Source organism: Coregonus clupeaformis, unplaced genomic scaffold (assembly GCF_020615455.1).
Source record: "Coregonus clupeaformis isolate EN_2021a unplaced genomic scaffold, ASM2061545v1 scaf0104, whole genome shotgun sequence".
Classification (NCBI taxonomy): domain Eukaryota; kingdom Metazoa; phylum Chordata; class Actinopteri; order Salmoniformes; family Salmonidae; genus Coregonus; species Coregonus clupeaformis.
Genome location: NW_025533559.1, coordinates 600631 through 618972, shown reverse-complemented (window position 1 = coordinate 618972; position 18342 = coordinate 600631). Strand labels below are relative to the sequence as shown.

The following is an 18342-nucleotide window of genomic DNA, read 5'->3' as shown; positions in this document are numbered from 1 at the left end:
ACCTGGTGGCCTTTTGAATACGCCCCTTGTCTGCCTCCGTCAGCCCCGTCGTCCATGCCGTGTGCCCCCCCCTAAAAATTTTCTGGGGTTGCCTCTCGACCGTCCGATGACGACCCTGATCACGCCGTTGCTCCTCTCTCCGTCGCCTCTCTACAGTCTCACTCCATGGCCGGCGATCCATCCCGGCCAGGATTTCCTCCCAGGTCCAGGACCCCTGTCCGTCCAAAATCTGCTCCCACGTCCAGGCTGCCTGCTCCTGGACACGCTGCTTGGTCCTGGTATGGTGGGTTTTTCTGTCACGATCGTCGTTAATAGAGGAGGACCAAGGCGCAGCGTGTTGAGCGAACATACTTTAATTAGTTAAAGTGCAAACACGATACAAAACAACAAAACGACTCGTAACGTCCTAGGTAACAATGACCAACTGGAACAAAAACCCACAAACACCAAGGGAACACAGACAGTTTAAATATGGCTCCCAATCAGAGACAACCAGCCACAGCTGACACTCGTTGCCTCTGATTGGGAGTCACTCAGGCCAACAAAGAAACAGAAGAACTAGAACCCCCAACATAGAAATATACCACATAGAATGAACACACCCTGGCTCAACATATAGAGTCCCAGAGCCAGGGTGTGACATCCTGACATTTAATCATAGTAAAAATTCCCTGTCTTAGGTCAGTTAGGATCACCACTCTATTTTAAGAATGGGAAATGTCAGAATAATAGTAGAGAGAATGATTTATTTCAGCTTTTATTTCTTTCATCACATTCCCAGTGGGTCAGAAGTTTACATACACTCAATTAGTATTTGGTAGCATTGTCTTTAAATTGTTTAACTTGGATCAAACTATTCGGGTAGCTTTCCACAAGCTTCCCACAATAAGTTGGGTGAATTTTGGCCCATTCCTCCTGACAGAGCTGGTGTAACTGAATCAAGTTTGTAGGCCTCCTTGCTTTTACACACTTTTTCAGTTCTGCCCACACATTTTCTATAGGATTAAGGTCAGGGCTTTGTGATGGCCACTCCAATACCTTGACTTTGTTGTCCTTAAGCCATTTTGCCACAACTTTGGAAGTATGCTTGGGGTCATTGTCCATTTGGAAGACCCATTTGCGACCAAACTTTATCTTCCTGACTGATGTCTTGAGATGTTGCTTCAATATATCCACATAATTTTCCTTCCTCATGATGCCATCTGTTTTGTGAAGTGCACCAGTCCCTCCTGCAGCAAAGGACCCCCACAGCATGATGCTGCCAGCCCCGTGCTTCACGGTTGGGATGGTGTTCTTCGGCTTGCAAGCAACCCCCTTTTTCCTCTAAACACAACAATGGTCATTATGGCCTAACAGTTCTATTTTTGTTTCATCAGACCAGAGGATATTTCTCAAAAAGTAAGATCTTTGTCCCCATGTGCAGTTGCAAACCGTAGTCTGGCTTTTTTATGGCGGTTTTGGAGCAGTGGCTTCTTCCTTGCTGAGCGGCCTTTCAGGTTATGTCGATATAGGACTCATTTTACTGTGGATATAGATACTTTTGTACCTGGTTCCTCCAGCATCTTCACAAGGTTCTTTGCTGTTGTTCTGGGATTGATTTGAACTTTTCGCACCAAAGTACGTTCATCTCTAGGAGACAGAACGCGTCTCCTTCCTGAGCGGTATGATGGCTGCGTGGTCCCATGGTGTTTATACTTTCGTACTATTGTTTGTACAGATGAACATGGTACCTTCAGGCGTTTGGAAATTGCTCCCAAGGATGAACCAGACTTGTGGAGGTCTACAATTCTTTTTCTGAGGTCGTGTCTGATTTCCTTTGATTTTCCCATGATGTCAAGCAAAGAGGCACTGAGTTTGAAGGTAGGTGTCACGTATTCTGCCGAGGCTGCTCCTCCTCCTTGCTCGGGCAGGCTTCGGCGTTCGTCGTCCCCGGAGTACTAGCTGCTGCCGTTCGATGTTATCGGTGTCTGTTTAGTGTTGTCTGTATTGTTTACACCTGTTCGTCATTATGGTTGATTGTTGCCCTTATATTATCCCCTGTCTCTCATCGGGATATTGTGTGTGATTGTTTTCCCTTCACGTATGTCTTTAGTGAGCGGGTTATTTCCTCCCTGCGTGGAGTTATTTCTGTGTTCATATGGTCAGTATCGGATTATAGTACGTGTCCGAGAGTTCTGTGTCCTGCGCCTGACTTCTTCATCCGCATCTCACCGACAGCCGTGACAGTAGGCCTTGAAATACATCCAAAGGTACACCTCCAATTGACTCAAATGATGTCAATTAGGCTATCAGAAGTTTCTAAAGCCATGACATCATTTTCTGGAATTTTCCAAGCTGTTTAAAGGCACAGTCAACTTAGTGTATGTAAACTTCTGACCCACTGGAATTGTGATACAGTGAATTATAATTGAAATAATCTGTCTGTAAACAATTGTTGGAAAAATTACTTGTGTCATGCACAAAGTAGATGTCCTAACTGACTTGCCAAAACTATAGTTTGTTAACAAGAAATTTGTGGAGTGGTTGAAAAACGAGTTTTAATGACTCCAACCTAAGTGTTTGTAAACTTACGACTTCAACTGTACCTTCAGAAGTCACATAATTAGTTAAATAAAGTCCACCTGTGTGCATTCTAAGTGTCACATATATAGTATATATACACCTTTTCTGAAAGGCCCCAGAGTCTGCAACACCACTAAGCAAACGGCAACATGAAGACCAAGGAGCTCTCCAAACAGGTCAGGGACAAAGTTGTGGAGAAGTACAGATCAGGGTTGGGTTATAAAACACATCTGAAACTTTGAACATCCCACGGAGCACCATTAAATCCATTATGAAGAAATGGAAAGAATATGGCACCTCAACAAACCTGCCAAGAGAGGGCCGCCCACCAAAACTCACGGACCAGGCAAGGAGGGCATTAATCAGAGAGGCAACAAAGAGACCAAAGATAATCCTGAAGGAGCTGCAAAGCTCCACAGTGTAGATTGGAGGATATGTCCATAGGACCACATTAAGCCGTACACTCCACAGAGCTGGGCTTTACGGAAGAGTGGCCAGAAAAAATACATTGATTAAAGAAAAAAATAAGCAAACACGTTTGGTGTTCACCAAAAGGCATGTGGGAGACTCCCCAAACATATGGAAGAAGGAACTCTGGTCAGATGAGACTAAAATTGAGCTTTTTGGCCATCAAGGAAAACGCTATGTCTGGCGCAAACCCAACACCTCTCATCACCCCGAGAACACCATCCCCACAGTGAAGCATGGTGGTGGCAGCATCATGCTGTGGGGATATTTTTCATTGGCAGGGACTGGGAAACTGTTCAGAATTGAAGGAATGATGGATGGCGCTAAATACAGGGAAATTCTTGAGGGAAACCTATTTCAGTCTTCCAGAGATTTGAGACTGGGACGGAGGTTCACCTTCCAGCAGGACAATGACCCTAAGCATACTGCTAAAGCAACACTCAAGTGGTTTAGGGGAAAACATCTAAATGTCTTGGAATGGCCTAGTCAAAGCCCAGACCTCAATCCAATTGAGAATCTGTGGTATGACTTAAAGATTGCTGTACACCAGCGGAACCCATCCAACTTGAAGGCGCTGGAGCAGTTTTGCCTTGAAGAATGGGCAAAAATCCCAGTGGCTAGATGTTCAAAGCTTATAGAGACATACCCCAAGAGACGTGCAGCTGTAATTGCTACAAAAAGTGGTTCTACAAAGTATTGACTTTGGGGGGTCAATAGTTATGCACGCTCAAGTTTTCTTTTTTTTGTTTTCTTTTTTCTTGTTTGTTTCACAAAATTTTTTATTTTGCATCTTCAAAGTGGTAGGCATGTTGTGTAAATCAAATGATACAAACTCCCCAAAAATCCATTTTAATTCCAGGTTGTAAGGCAACAAAATAGGAAGAATGCCAAGGGGGGTGAATACTTTTGCAAGCCACTGTATGTGTCTATAATCAGCAGGGGACTCTCCAGATGTTCCTGGTTTTAATATAACTGAAAAGAACAGTTTGATACATGGAACTACGAAGTGCAGAATTGAGTAAATAAATCGGGGGGCTACTTTGTCCCAAAATGTTAAATAGAATTCTATGGAAAAGCCACCCATTCCTGGTGTTTTTCTCAGTGCGAATGTTTTAACAGTATCTAATTTTAGCGGCAAGAGGTAGTACATTCAGAAGTATTTTCAGGAGGCAATTCATATCGTTGCAGAGGCAGTGGCCTTGATCAAGCTAATGTTTTCAAGGTTACCAGGCAGGGCCTTGGTGCATTGCCATCTATCATGTTGGAAGCGAAAGGACATCGCAATCGTCAAACAAGCCACACGTCTGGCTTATGACCAGGCAGATGTCTATGGGTTGTATAAGTGTGTGCGTGTGCATGTGCGTGTGCGCGTACCTGTGCAGGGGAGCATAATAGACAATGTTTGCAGCTCTCCTCTAAGGGCAACATGCCCTGGATAACAGTTGTATTGCAGCATTGGCCAGCACTACCGCCACTTCCTTGCCAAACTGGCCTATGTTGTTGGAACAGGCAGGAGCCCAGACTAACAAGTAACAGCATGCCTCTGAAACAGTCCTATAATCGCGGCTCCATTTACTGTTTGCCCATAACAACAGATTTAAGTTCAGCCTTTCTCTACCCTTGTCCTAACCTTAACCATAATGATCCAAATAGGACAACAGGCCCAGCATAATGTACCAAAACGGTAATAGCCTCATACTGTCTGAGCTATTATCTAAGCTCTAAGTCTCTCGTTCTCTCTCTCCATCCAGGAAAGACAGGCTTTTCATCCAGTGAGAACAGCAGGACTCTTTGTGGTGGATGGATCAAAGGAACTTTGGAGAACTTCGATCGCCGCAATGAGTCAGAATAGACGAGCATATCGAGTGGCTTTAGTTTTCCGTGATAAAAGCTTTTAGAGGTTTTTGGACAACAGATTGGGGGTGGGTAGAGAATGGCTAAACATTGTTTAGAGAGTAAACAAAAGGCTATCGAAGAAAGAGTTTAGACTGATACTTTGACAGCTATAATCCTTTTCAACCCTTGGTCTTTAAAGTGTTTTGTCTATAAATGTTTTTGACATGTATAAACAGTAACTTCAATAGCACATTTGTAGATGCACTGCCACCAGGACCAAGTATTTAGGTGGCAAAGTAAAGAATATTATGATGTGACCTCTACGGTGTCCATATTAGGACAGCATCTGCAACTTCCATGTGATCAAAAAGAAAAATCATTATATACAGTAACTGTAAGGTGCTGGTGAACCTACCAGTGTGGTGAAGATGTAGTGGTAGTACTCCGTCATCATTCCCATGGCTAGAGCCTGTGGGAAAACCACAATACTGACTATGGTCAAAGTGCCTAAACAAATATACAGCATAGTGAGACAATATGCTAAACACATCTGGTGAATTTCCTATGAACTTTTAACATATTTTAGGCAACACACAGTGCAGATAATCATTGAAATCTTTCAATGTCGTCAAACCCACTGGCTCCAGGTCATCTATAAATCACTGCTAGGCAAATCCCCGCCTTATCTTAGCTCATTGGTCACCATAGCAACACCCACCCGTAGTATGCACTCCAGCAGGTATGTCTCACTGGTCATCCCCAAAGCCAAGACCTCCTTTGGCCGCCATTCCTTCCAGTTCTCTGCTGCCAATGACTGGAACGAACTGCAAAAATCTCTGAAGCTGGAGACTCTTATCTCCCCCACTAACTTTAAGCATCAGTTGTCAGAGCAGCTTACCGATCACTGCACCTGTACACAGCCCATCTGTAATTAGCCCACCCAACTACCTCATCCCCATATTGTTATTTATTTTGCTCATTTGCACCCCAATATCTCTATTTGCACATCATCTTCTGCACATCTATCACTCCAGTGTTAATACTAAATTGTAATTATTTTGCACTATGGCCTATTTATTGCCTAACCTCCATAACTTACTACATTTGCACACACTGTATATAGATTTTCTATTGTGTTATTGACTGTACGTTTAGTTTTTTTCCATATGTAACTCTGTGTTGTTGTTGTTTTTATTGCACTGCTTTGCTTTATCTTGGCCTGGTCGCAGTTGTAAATGAGAACTTGTTCTCAACTGGCTTACCTGGTTAAATAAAGGTGAAATAAAAAAATTAATAAAAATATATTTAAAAAATGCCATGATTCAGCACACATTTTCTAGCAGATGTTTCACATTGAGGCAATGTTGGTAGGAATGCTGGATATCATTTGCAAACTGAACACTTGACACAATACAATGTAATATACTCTGCCCGAAAACGTGTGTTTTGGCAATGGATATGAGCACTTCTCATTAACAATGTGACAGAGATTAATCGTAATGTCTCAAACATGCCTGCGAGCAGAGGCAGAGTTGCTAATTAAAACTGTATTTTGGCATAGAGCATCCATTATGGAAACACAGTAATGGAACTGTAATATTCTAAAAAAGGAGATAAACAAGTAAAATTAGATATCCAAATGAGTCTGATTCAGATAAAAAGGAATTGAATGACCAAACTGTAGGTACTGGACCTGAAACCATAAGTATGAGCTATTCAATGAGGGATCATTCTGGAGCTAATTCATATAAATAAATCTCCCATCCAAGAAATCTGACAAAGTCCAACCCGTCTCTGGTTTCAAAATGGTTCTGAGAAAGACCTAAGACAGACACTGACCTGTTTCAGGATCCAGGCGGCCATTACGTGGCCGCAGTCAAAGATCACATGGAACTCCTTTGCTTTCTTCATCTCTTTCAGAAGTGGCTTGGCGTCCTTGGTCTCCGTCGGCAACTGTCGGATCTTCAAACGAATGTTGAATCGGGAGGGGGCCTTGATCAGCTCCTGCAACCGAATAAGACCTGGAGACCAGAAATTGACAACTTATCCAAGAGTGACAGGAATTTGAAAAATAAGTATGAACTTGAAATTAATATAAGTGCCATTGGAAAAGGCGTACAGTTCAAATGCAAATCTTTAAAATAAAACAGCCCAAATACATGGCTCTCTATTCCATAGTTGATTTGATTCTCCCACTCACACTTGGCAAACATACACATAGGGCGGTATTCTGACTCTTCTAATCACTGGCAAATCATTCAATGGTGTCAATGGTTGACTTGCACAATTGTATTTTGAGGCAAATCAGAATACCACCCATGATACAGTATTGAAGAACTGTCAACAGAGCTCTGCACCAACTCAACACATATTTTTCTCATACACCAAAAAGCACTTTACTCCAGTAGAGTCCAGCTTCATCGAAGAAGCACCTTAAAAATGCCAGTTCACACACTACTCCCTATTCTAGCGTGGAATGACTTAAATCTGTTAGTGTTGGAAGCCACAGTCAATCCATTCTCACTTTCTCTCTCCCAAGGTACTGTTCTGATTTGAGCCTCTGTTTGCCTGACTACTCCCCCCTAGGGAGGCCCCATATAACCTTAACACTGCCTCATATTGAGCAACAATCTGCACCTTTCATTTCCCCACCCGCACTCAGCTAGAAACCTCTCAGAGAGACACTGATGAGATTACAATGAGTTTCTCCTCTCCACAGAGGACTTCTGAGCCTTGGGATGAAGTAGGGCTGGATTGATGGTAGAAATGATTACTTGTCATGGGTGTAAAAATGGGGAGGGAGTCTGGGAGAGAGAAGAAAGGGGTTTTGAAGAAGCACTTTAGGACTGCTCAGACCTTTTTGTTGGAACGAAGTGCTGTGTGGGCAATTGAATGGTCTTACTGTGAGTGGGGGCTGATTCTCCCTCGGGAGTTTCAATAGGGATTGCTGTGAAATAAGAATAAGGAATGTGTTATCTTGTGTTGGAAGGAAATACTGCAGTTTTTTGTGAGGGAGATAGGTATTCCAAAATCTGGGATCTTCGCCTCAGGTAATCCCAGAAGATCCCTACTCCAGGGCATCTCTCCCTTCTCTGTTTTGGTCCGTACAGACACTTGGGAGGCGTAAGCGGAAAATCGTTCAGCATATGGGATAGACTGTCAGGGCCGATGTTTGTGGGGCTCTGGATAATGCCTTCTGACTTTCCCTTCCCGATCCTCAGAAGGCTGTGTGTGAATATTTTATTTTATCCCCTCTGATAGTTCTTTCCGCCAGATGTCAGATAGGCTCCAATCAGGGGTGAACGTCCTGGAGCATGAAGCTGTGTGATTACAGACCGTGTGTGTGTGTGTGTGTGTGTGTGTGTGTGTGTGTGTGTGTGTGTGTGTGTGTGTGTGTGTGTGTGTGTGTGTGTGTGTGTGTGGTTGACATCACCCAGGCTCTCTCACCCCAACTCTGTCACTGTGAGGTGGTATGTTAACCTAAAAACGCTCCCCCGAGGAGGAAACTATCATCAGGCTTACCTGGTTTCGAGTGACCCTACCCTTAAATAATCTCTAACACCATCCCTAGAGTCCTTTTTGGGGGAATCAATGCATGCCAGTGGGCAGTGGGCAGTGTTATGGAGGTGAGGGTGATGATAAATGGATGCATCCCAAATGGCACCCTATTCCCTTTAGAGCACACTACTTTTGACCAGTCCAAAAGTAGTGCACTACATAGAGAATATTGTGTAAATATTGACACATCCAATGAGGAGGAGTGGAACAGTGGCAAATGAGATGACTCATTGCAGCGGACGGTGAGTTGGACCATTCACTGTGACCTTAGCCAAGGTTAATACACTGTCACCATGCTACAGTGGCGGCTCTCCACAAAGTAAATGGATGTGACAGAGACATGGTCACCCTATCACTGAGCCATTCATTTCAATTAACACCGAATAATAAATCCTGATGGTTGATCTATCCTCTACCAGTTGATTGTAAAAGGTAAGACTGAATCCCTAATCAACCTCTAGCCCCTATGCACTTGTGTAGATCGAACCAGATTTAATAGGTGTAGTAGCTTAATCTTGCTCTCTGAAAGGACAGTAGGAGCTAGGGATCGATTTGTGATTCAGGGTAAGACACCTCATGACACCAATGTAGTAAAAAGAGGTGTAAAATGTGCCAAAAATACAGAACTTCAACTGAAGAAGCCACCACAATTGGACATATTCAACAATAGACTCACCATGCAACCCATGTATTTGTAACAAACAAGTATGTTCAACATATTTAATCCAATTACGTTCCATGAAGTGGACAACCTTGTCCTTCCAAAGGATCATAAAATAAGAGACATACATATATATAACAGTACTCAACAGTGTAAAATATTACACAGCAGGCGATCCGGCAGACGGATACAGCAGTGGACGAGGACCCTCAAAGGACGAGTCTGTCTTTTATTCATGGCTGCTGTCAGCTCTCACGTTCATTCTGCATGGCATTAATCTGAGGAGACTCGGGGAGAGGGTCATTCTGGGTAATGTGGTTTTTCAGGGCTGCTCACTCATATAGAGGGCTCCAGTTTTGACGTGGAGTACACCTGGAAGACTTTGAAGGGCTAAAGATTTCATGGCCAGACATTCAATGCTAAACTCTTGAGGGAAAGAATAGAACAGTTCTACTCTTCTGCACCTAAACACATTTTGGGAGGAGCACATTTAAGCCGCAGCACCCCTGGACTTATGCAGGGTATTATTGCCTTGCTCAAGTGCATGACAATTAATCTCCCACTTTTATTGCCCAGCCCAAGACTCAAACCGGCAACGTCCAAGCTACTAACCTCTCGGCTACCTACCACCCCTATAAAACGGTGTGTTTATGTTTGAGTAGCAGTTTTTTTAGTTTAATCTCAAATATTTGTTTATGTCTTTCACCTTTTGATCATCATCTTCATCATCATCATCAATCATCCAATATATCTGTACCTGTACCTGTGCTGTCGTCATAGACCACAGTGACCGTCCTCCATTTGAAGAAGTGGACCAGGTCCAGGATGGCCCGGCTGAGGGACTGGAAGTCCGGGTAGAGGCTGACGTAGTACGAGTCCCTGTTGTCCGACACCTGGTGCTTCCACTTGGCCTGGATGTGGGGCACCCCCAGGGCATTACAAATGGACTGGACTGCGTTGGCTGACGAGCTGTGGGAGGGGCCAAAGATGGCCGCCACCCCCAAGGACAGCTGGTCACAGGCTGGGGGGTAGGAGGCAGAGAGAGGTGTTTGTTAGATTTGTGTTTCGGTGGAAGCCTTCGGCTCCTCTCAGCTCTACTGCATGCAATGCACCATGGGAATACTGATCAAGAAAGACCCTAGTCTCTCCCTCATTAGATCAAGAGGGATGTCATTGAATCAAGAGGAATGTCGGTCACACTTTGCATTGAGTCTCACGGATACTAGCAGGCAGTTTTGGGGAGTAGTGAACTACATGTAGTTCAACTAGTAATTTAAATATATTTTGCAGTAGCTTGTTGGTAGTTGAACTCAATTCAAGTAAATTATATTTTTCTTAAGGGTAGTTTTAGTGTAGCTTAACTTCTTCCAGTGCAAAGTAATTGGTAGCTTTGTAAACTATGTTTTCAGAGTAGCTTCCCCAACAATGCTAGTAGGAGTAAATACATAGCATCTTGATTTACCTAACTAGACTATAACGCTTACTATAATATAAGATCTCAGCCTGGACTTGATACTTTTTTTTGTTATTTGTCACTTATTTATTTCAAAATGTCAAATCAAATACTATAAACACATTTCTTGTATATAACTTAATTGAGCACATCAGATGCAATCAGTTTGTAGGCAGCATCAGCTAAATATTCTTAACAGCTAATCAGAGTCATTCTCAATAAATGTATATGCCCACATTTCACACCTGCAAAAAAACAGCCACCATTATTTTTTGTCATAATCTCCCACAAACAAACAAAAAACATAAATCAATAACTAATCCCAGAGATACTCAGAATTAGCAATGCTAATAACAGATGTAGCTGTCTTACTATCGCAACCTGTAGAATCTAGAATCTTATTCATGATACCCTTTTTTAATGGCAGATTAATAATAATTCATTAATAAACAAAGGAGCCTTACTCAATCTATCATATTTCATGTGAAGTCTTCCTATCACAACTTTGATCCCTACCGCCATATGCTCCCACCCCAATGATCATCTGTGTTCTTACACCCGACCTGCTCCTCAACTAAACTGGAACTGATCCACTGCAGGACTGAGCATTTCCATTGCAGCTCCATCCCAGCCATGGTTCGTCTGCTGAACAGATGACAATCAACATCATTTTTGCCTATATCTGTTTATTGTATTTCAGTACAATCAATTGTATTCACAATTTAGCATGTGGCTGCCATTTGTACAATGTTCTGTTGAAAAAACAGTAAAATAAACTCTCTCTCTCTCTCTCTCTCTCTCTCTCTCAGACCTGGATTCTGATAGGTGCATTATAGCTGTGGAATAGTCCCAAGAATGCAAACCCCGCCCATCTGGCACTCCAGGCAGGCTCAAACAACCACTCAGAATGTATTTTATCCCAGGGGTGTATTCACTAGCAACCAAACAGAAGCAAATGGCTATAACAGGAAAGGACTAACCTGAACTTGTCCAATAAGAAAGGCTTGCTTTCTTTGCTAATTGTTTCCCGATGCAAAACGTTTTGCTACGGTGTGCACTAATGAACACACCCCAGGTCTGCTTCCTATCCTCCTCATCCACTCACCTTTTCTGGAGGCCTCGAAGCTGTCGAAGATGTTTATTCTCTGGATGTCATATGTGAGTGTGGTGTTGGGCAGCAGGGTGCGGTTCCTGTTGATTGTGTTCAAGGCAAATTTAAAGGCGAGTTCCTCTGCTCCTGACGGGCCGCTTTCAATGGATTCAAATATTCCTCCTGAAGGATAAAAGAACAGGTGAAAGTACAACAAGGTTAAATTTCAATTTCCTCATCCCATAATTACAATGGATTTTCCTCTAACACAACACGTGACATTGAAGTGTGGGCAGATGATCGATATAGCGAAGGCTATTATAGCTGTGTATATTCTTTCCCAGGACATTGTAATGATTATTTACTCAGTTCCCTTCATGTCCTTTCCTATTAAACAACAGTGTCATAATCGACATGCGTTAATTGATATGAGCAGTGGAGAGAGAGCTAGCTCTATTATGGTGTTTTGGACTGTCAACTGAGGAGAGCTGCATTTGCCTTCACTTACTGGTCTGTGTAATTAACAACGATTAGTGGGGACGGGAGGTGAGTTAAGGGGTCATGACTCCCTCTCTCTCCCTTCCAGTACAGACAACTTATCAGGGAGGTTCAGTGTGTAGACCGTGGACCGTTAACGGTCTTAGCACTACCACAAACAGCCCAAGGATCCTTCCACCCACACCATCCAGACCACTCAGTGAAGTGCAGTTACCATGGCGATCAGAGGTCTCTCTCTCAGTAGTGAACTAAACCCCTTTGAACTTTTGAATTATTTACAGTCTCCATGATTGGAAAATCCTCTCCAGATGCTTCGCTTTCACGCTGTTCAGAATCATGAACCGAATTGACAGCAACTAGTGTATAGTATTGAAAGGACCCTAAAAATGAGATAAAGTTATTATGTAGTAGTAGTTTAACATCCAAATACCTCAATAAATAATCCATAGACCTCCTAATAATCCCAATAACATACAAGTATTAGATGACAGTACCATCAAGCAAAGACTTTCATGTAAACTCCCCTCAAAATTCAAAGTCCAACATTCAACAAAGTAATAGCACACCCCTGAGCATGGACTTTGACTAAATCTGACCCGAGACTTTAAATTGAATTACTAAAGGGAGAGGATGAATGAAACTCAAATAAATATTTTCAGACACGTCATTCCAGAGTTCAGGAGTCCAAAGTTGCCTCCCTATAGCTTTGTTTCCTGGGCGAGCTGAGAGTTTGCCGTGAACCAAGCTGAAAGAGTTTCACTGAGCATTAAAGCCTGTTTATTGATTAAATTATAGCAGAGGAGAGAGGAAGAGAGAGAGGCAGAGACAGAGAAAAAAGAGAGAGGGAGTGAGAGGAAGAACGAGAGAGGGAGAGAGCAAAGGAAAAAGGACCAGAGCCCACTGTCCCAGACCCTCTTCAAAGGGAAATAGGAAGAAAATAAGTGAGGAGGAGAGAGAGAAGGAGAGAAAGTGTGAGGAGAGATAGAGTGAGAGACCAAAGGAAGAGAGCATACGAAGATGGGAAGAGAAGGAGTGAGGAGGACAGATAGAGGGAGAGGGGGAACAAAGAGAAGACATCCGAGCAGTGGCAGGTGCGAAAGCAGTGACTGAGAGAAGAATACTTACATATTTAGATGGCGCCGGAGAAGATGGCTGCCGTTTTACAGCCCTCTAACCAATTGTACTATTATGTGTTTTTTTCCGCGTTATTTGTAATTTATTTTGTACATAATGTTTCTGCCATCGTATAACCAAAAAGAGCTTCTGGATATCAGGACAGCGATTACTCACCTCGTATTGGACGAATATTTTTTCTTCAACGAGGCGGCCGCGAAGGATATCCTACAGACACCCGACAAGGCCCAAATCCCCGTCATTCGCATGAGGAAGAGACAGAGATATCATGGACGTAGGTCGGGGTGCCTTGTAAGGATTTGACGGCGAGCGAGTACACTGCCTCTCCCATCAATCCTATTAGCCAATCTTCAATCATTTGAGAATAAATTGGATGACCTAAGATTACGGTTATCCTACCAACGGGACATAAAAAATTGTAATATCTTATGTTTCACAGAGTCGTGGCTGAACGACGACATGGACAACATACAGCTAGCGGGCTATACGCTACATCGGCAGGATAGAACGGCTGACTCGTGTAAGACAAGGGGTGGCGGTCTGTGTATATTTGTAAACAACAGCTGGTGCACAAAATCAAATACTAAGGAAGTCTCAAGGTTTTGCTCGCCTGAGGTAGAGTATCTTATGATAAGCTGTAGACCACACTATTTACCAAGAGAGTTTCCATCTATATTTTTCATAGCTGTCTATTTACCACCACAAACAAATGCTGGCATTAAGATTGCACTGAATGAGCTGTATAAGGACATAAGTCAACAGGAAAACGCTCATCCAGAGGCAGCGCTCATGGTGGCCGGGGACTTTAATGCAGGGAAACTTAAATCCGTTCTACCTAATTTCTACCAGCATGTTAAATGTGCAACCAGAGGAAAAAAAAACTCTAGACCACCTTTACTCCACACACAGAGACGCATACAAAGCTCTCCCTCGCCCTCCATTTGGCAAATCTGACCATAACTCCATCCTCCTGATTCCTGCTTATCAGCAAAAACTAAAGCAGGAAGCACCAGTGACTCGGTTAATAAAAAAGTGGTCAGATGACGCAGATTCTAAGCTACAGGACTGTTTTGCTAGCACAGACTGGAACATGTTCCGGGATTCTTCAGATTGCATTGAGGATTACACCACATCAGTCACTGGCTTCATCAATAAGTGCATCGATGATGTCGTCCCCACAGTGACCGTACGTACATACCCCAACCAGAAGCCATGGATTACAGGAAACATCCGCACTGAGCTAAAGGGTAGAGCTGCCGCTTTCAAGGAGCGGGAATCCTGCTATGCCCTCCAACGAACCATCAAACAGGCAAAGAGTCAATACAGGACTAAGATTGAATCGTACTACACCGGCTCTGACGCTCGTCGGATGTGGCAGGGCTTGAAAACTATTACAGACTACAAAGGGAAGCACAGCCACGAGCTGCCCAGTGACACAAGACTTCCAGACAAGCTAAACCACTTCTATGCTCACTTCGAGGCAAGCAACACTGAAGCATGCATGAGAGCACCAGCTGTTCCGGATGACTATGTGAACACACTCTCCGTAGCCAATGTGAGTAAGACTTTTAAGCAGGTCACTATTCACAAGGCCGCAGGGCCAGACGGATTACCAGGACGTGTACTCCGAGCATGTGCTGACCAACTGGCAAGTGTCTTCACTGACATTTTCAACATGTCCCTGACTGAGTCTGTAATACCAACATGTTTCAAGCAGACCACCATAGTCCCCGTGCCCAAGGACACTAAGATAACTTGCCTAAATGACTACCGACCCGTAGCACTGACGTCTGTAGCCATGAAGTGCTTTGAAAGGCTGGTCATGGCTCACATCAACACCATTATCCCAGAAACCCTAGACCCACTCCAATTTGCATACCGCCCCAACAGATCCACAGATGATGCAATCTCTATTGCACTCCACACTGCCCTTTCCCACCTGGACAAGAGGAACACCTACGTGAGACTGCTATTCATTGACTACATCTCAGCATTCAACACCATAGTGCCCTCAAAGCTCATCACTAAGCTAAGGATCCTGGGACTAAACACCTCCCTCTGCAACTGGATCCTGGACGGGCCGCCCCCAGGTGGTAAGGGTAGGTAAACACACATCTGCCACACTGATCCTCAACACGGGGGCCCCTCAGGGGTGCGTGCTCAGTCCCCTCCTGTACTCCCTGTTCACCCATGACTGCATGGCCAGGCACGACTCCAACACCATCATTAAGTTTGCCGACGACACAACAGTGGTAGGCCTGATCACCGACAATGACGAGACAGCCAATAGGAAGGAGGTCAGAGACCTGGCCGTGTGGTGCCAGGATAACAACCTCTCCCTCAACGTGACCAAGACAAAGGAGATGATTGTGGACTACAGGAAAAAAAAGAGGACTGAGCACACCCCCATTCTCATCGACGGGGCTGTTGTGGAACAGGTTGAGAGCTTCAAGCTCCTTGGTGTCCACATCACCAACGAACTATCATGGTCCAAACAAACCAAGACAGTCGTGAAGAGGGCACGACAAAACCTATTCCCCCTCAGGGGACTGAAAAGATTTGGCATGGGTCCTCAGATCCTCAAAAAATTCTAAAGCTGCACCATCGAGAGCATCCTGACTGGTCGCATCACCGCCTGGTATGGCAACTGCTTTCCTCCGACCGCAAGGCACTACAGAGGGTAGTGCGTACGGCCCAGTACATCACTAGGACCAACCTTCCTGCCATCCAGGACCTCTATACCAGGCGGTGTCAGAGGAAGGCCTTCAAAATTGTCAAAGACTCCAGCCACCCTAGTCATAGACTGTTCTCTCTGCTACCGCACGGTAAGCGGTACCGGAGTGCCAGGTCTAGGTCCAAAATACTTCTCAACAGTTTCTACCCCCAAGCCATTAGACTCCTGAACAGCTAATCATGGCTACCCAGACTATTTGCACTGCCCCCCCACCCACACCCCACCCCATCTTTTTACGCTGCTGCTACTCTGTTAATTATTTATGCATAGTCACTTTAACTCTACCCACATGTACACATTACTTCAACTACCTCAACTAGCCGGTGCCCCCGCACATTGACTCTGCACCGGTACCCCCCTGTATATATAGCCTCCCTACTGTTAGTTAATTTTTCTCAACACTTTTTTGTTGTTGTTTTATTTTACTTTTTTATTTAAAATAAATGCACTGTTGGTTAAGGGCTGTAAGTAAGCATTTCACTGTAATGTCTGCACCTTTTGTATTCGGCGCATGTGGCCAATAAAATTTGATTTGATTTGAAGATAGTGTGAAAGAAACAGACCCTACCAGCTAGGCTTCATCGATAATTGTCATCACCATGCACAATTTGTCTGTGGATTGAACATCACAATATGCATGCTTAATTTACAAATTCTTAACCTACACACCAGACGGCAAGCTATTGCATCACTGAGAGAGGAAATCTCAGAAAGCTACAGTAACTAACGAGAACAGAGTCCTGCATAGAGTTACAACACCATGATATGCCCCTGCTCAGTGAGTCCCAAAATGAGTGCTTCCTGTACTGTACTATAGTTCCACTTTTATGCCAGGGGAAAAGCTATGCATAGAGGGGAAAAGCTATGCATAGAGGGGAAAAGCTATGTATACAGTCTCTTCAACAGAGACTTAGAGAGGGCGTAATAATACAGAGCAAGATAGATCAGAAGACCCGTCGAGGGGGAAACAAGTACACTCTTAGAAAAAAAGGTATTATCTAGAACCTAAAAGGGTTATTTGGCTGTCCCCATAGGATAACCTAAGGAAGCATAAATGAATTAGCATTATTCTTATTAGGTCATGGATTTAATTTATTTAAGGAATCTACTTCCATGAAAGGACTTTGATAGAGCACCATTTCTAATCCAGGCAGTTCCTAGAATTAGTAGCCATATCTATCCAACTTTGTATCAATGTTTCATGGAATGGTGTTTGATTCAAACAGCACAGACAGAACTGGTGTGAAATACAAATTAAAGTGGAAAAGATTGAATAGAAAAATGTACTTCAGTTTCAAACCCACAAATCCAATTTAATGAGCAAGTAAAACTAAACAACACAACATAGATTGCTTTTTGTCCCCTTAATATGCATTACATTAAGGTCTTATAAGGACTGAATAGCTGCAATGTAAGTATGAAAATGTATGCACTCACTAACTGTAAGTCGCTCTGGATAAGAGCGTCTGCTAAATGACTAAAATGTAAATGTAAATGAATGGTTAATTATCCTCATATGAAAGAGAATACAATTAGCTGGATCCACTCAAGGATAAGCTTGTGTTGTGAGAAGGAGGATGGGAGAGATGGGGTCAGAGAGGTTGGCAAGGCGATTGCCTCTGTTTCTACGATCATGGTGTGGAGATATCAGCCATGTGGGAGTCTCCAAAGCTCATTAGCTGAAGGAGGGCCGTTCCAAGTGGCATGGATGGATGGTCTGTCTCAGAGACTAATGGGGAACTGGTGCAGATGTGAGACAGCCGTTCGTTGAGCGCCATGGCAACAACTAGGGTTGGTAGGCAGGTGGCACAGGTACACCCAGTCACTCGGCTATCGCTCCAAGTCTCCTACATTTTTCTCCTTGAGCTGATGGGCCAGACGAGGAATGGCTGTTGTTGATGGAAACAATCCGTAAATATCACGTATATTCCCATTGGGAGTGCTCCCTGACATGTTTGGCAGCCAACGGGACATGATGCATGACGCTTTGTCTCACAGCAGTGCCCGCGGTCATTAATCTACTGCTCCCTAGTGCTGGCTTGACCTTCCGGCGATGAGCGAGCCAAGGGCCCGTCCTAACCCTCTAAGGGTGTTCTTCATGCACTGAGCCAAGGGCCCGTCCTAACCCTCTAAGGGTGTTCTTCATGCACTGAGCCAAGGGCCCGTCCTAACCCTCTAAGGGTGTTCTTCATGCACTGAGCCAAGGGCCCGTCCTATCCCTCTAAGGGTGTTCTTCATGCACTGAGCCAAGGGCCCGTCCTAACCCTCTAAGGGTGTTCTTCATGCACTGAGCCAAGGGCCCGTCCTAACCCTCTAAGGGTGTTCTTCATGCACTGAGCCAAGGGCCC

The 18342-nt window shown here is 44.0% G+C and overlaps 1 protein-coding gene across 2 annotated transcripts in view; it reads right to left on the bottom strand.

Moving 5' to 3' along the window:
• Positions 1–18342, bottom strand: part of LOC121549120 (glutamate receptor ionotropic, kainate 2) — a 192226-nt gene that overhangs the window by 149598 nt on the left and 24286 nt on the right. Inside the window, exons 2-5 of one of the 2 annotated variants that reach the window (XM_041860975.2) lie at positions 11644–11811; positions 9843–10106; positions 6706–6887; positions 5282–5335 (exon numbers count right to left, since the gene is read on the bottom strand). In XM_041860975.2, the coding sequence (XP_041716909.2) occupies positions 5282–5335; positions 6706–6887; positions 9843–10106; positions 11644–11811 (668 nt within the window). The remainder of the gene's footprint in view (positions 1–5281; positions 5336–6705; positions 6888–9842; positions 10107–11643; positions 11812–18342) is intronic. The other variant, XM_041860976.2, reaches the window with a different exon arrangement.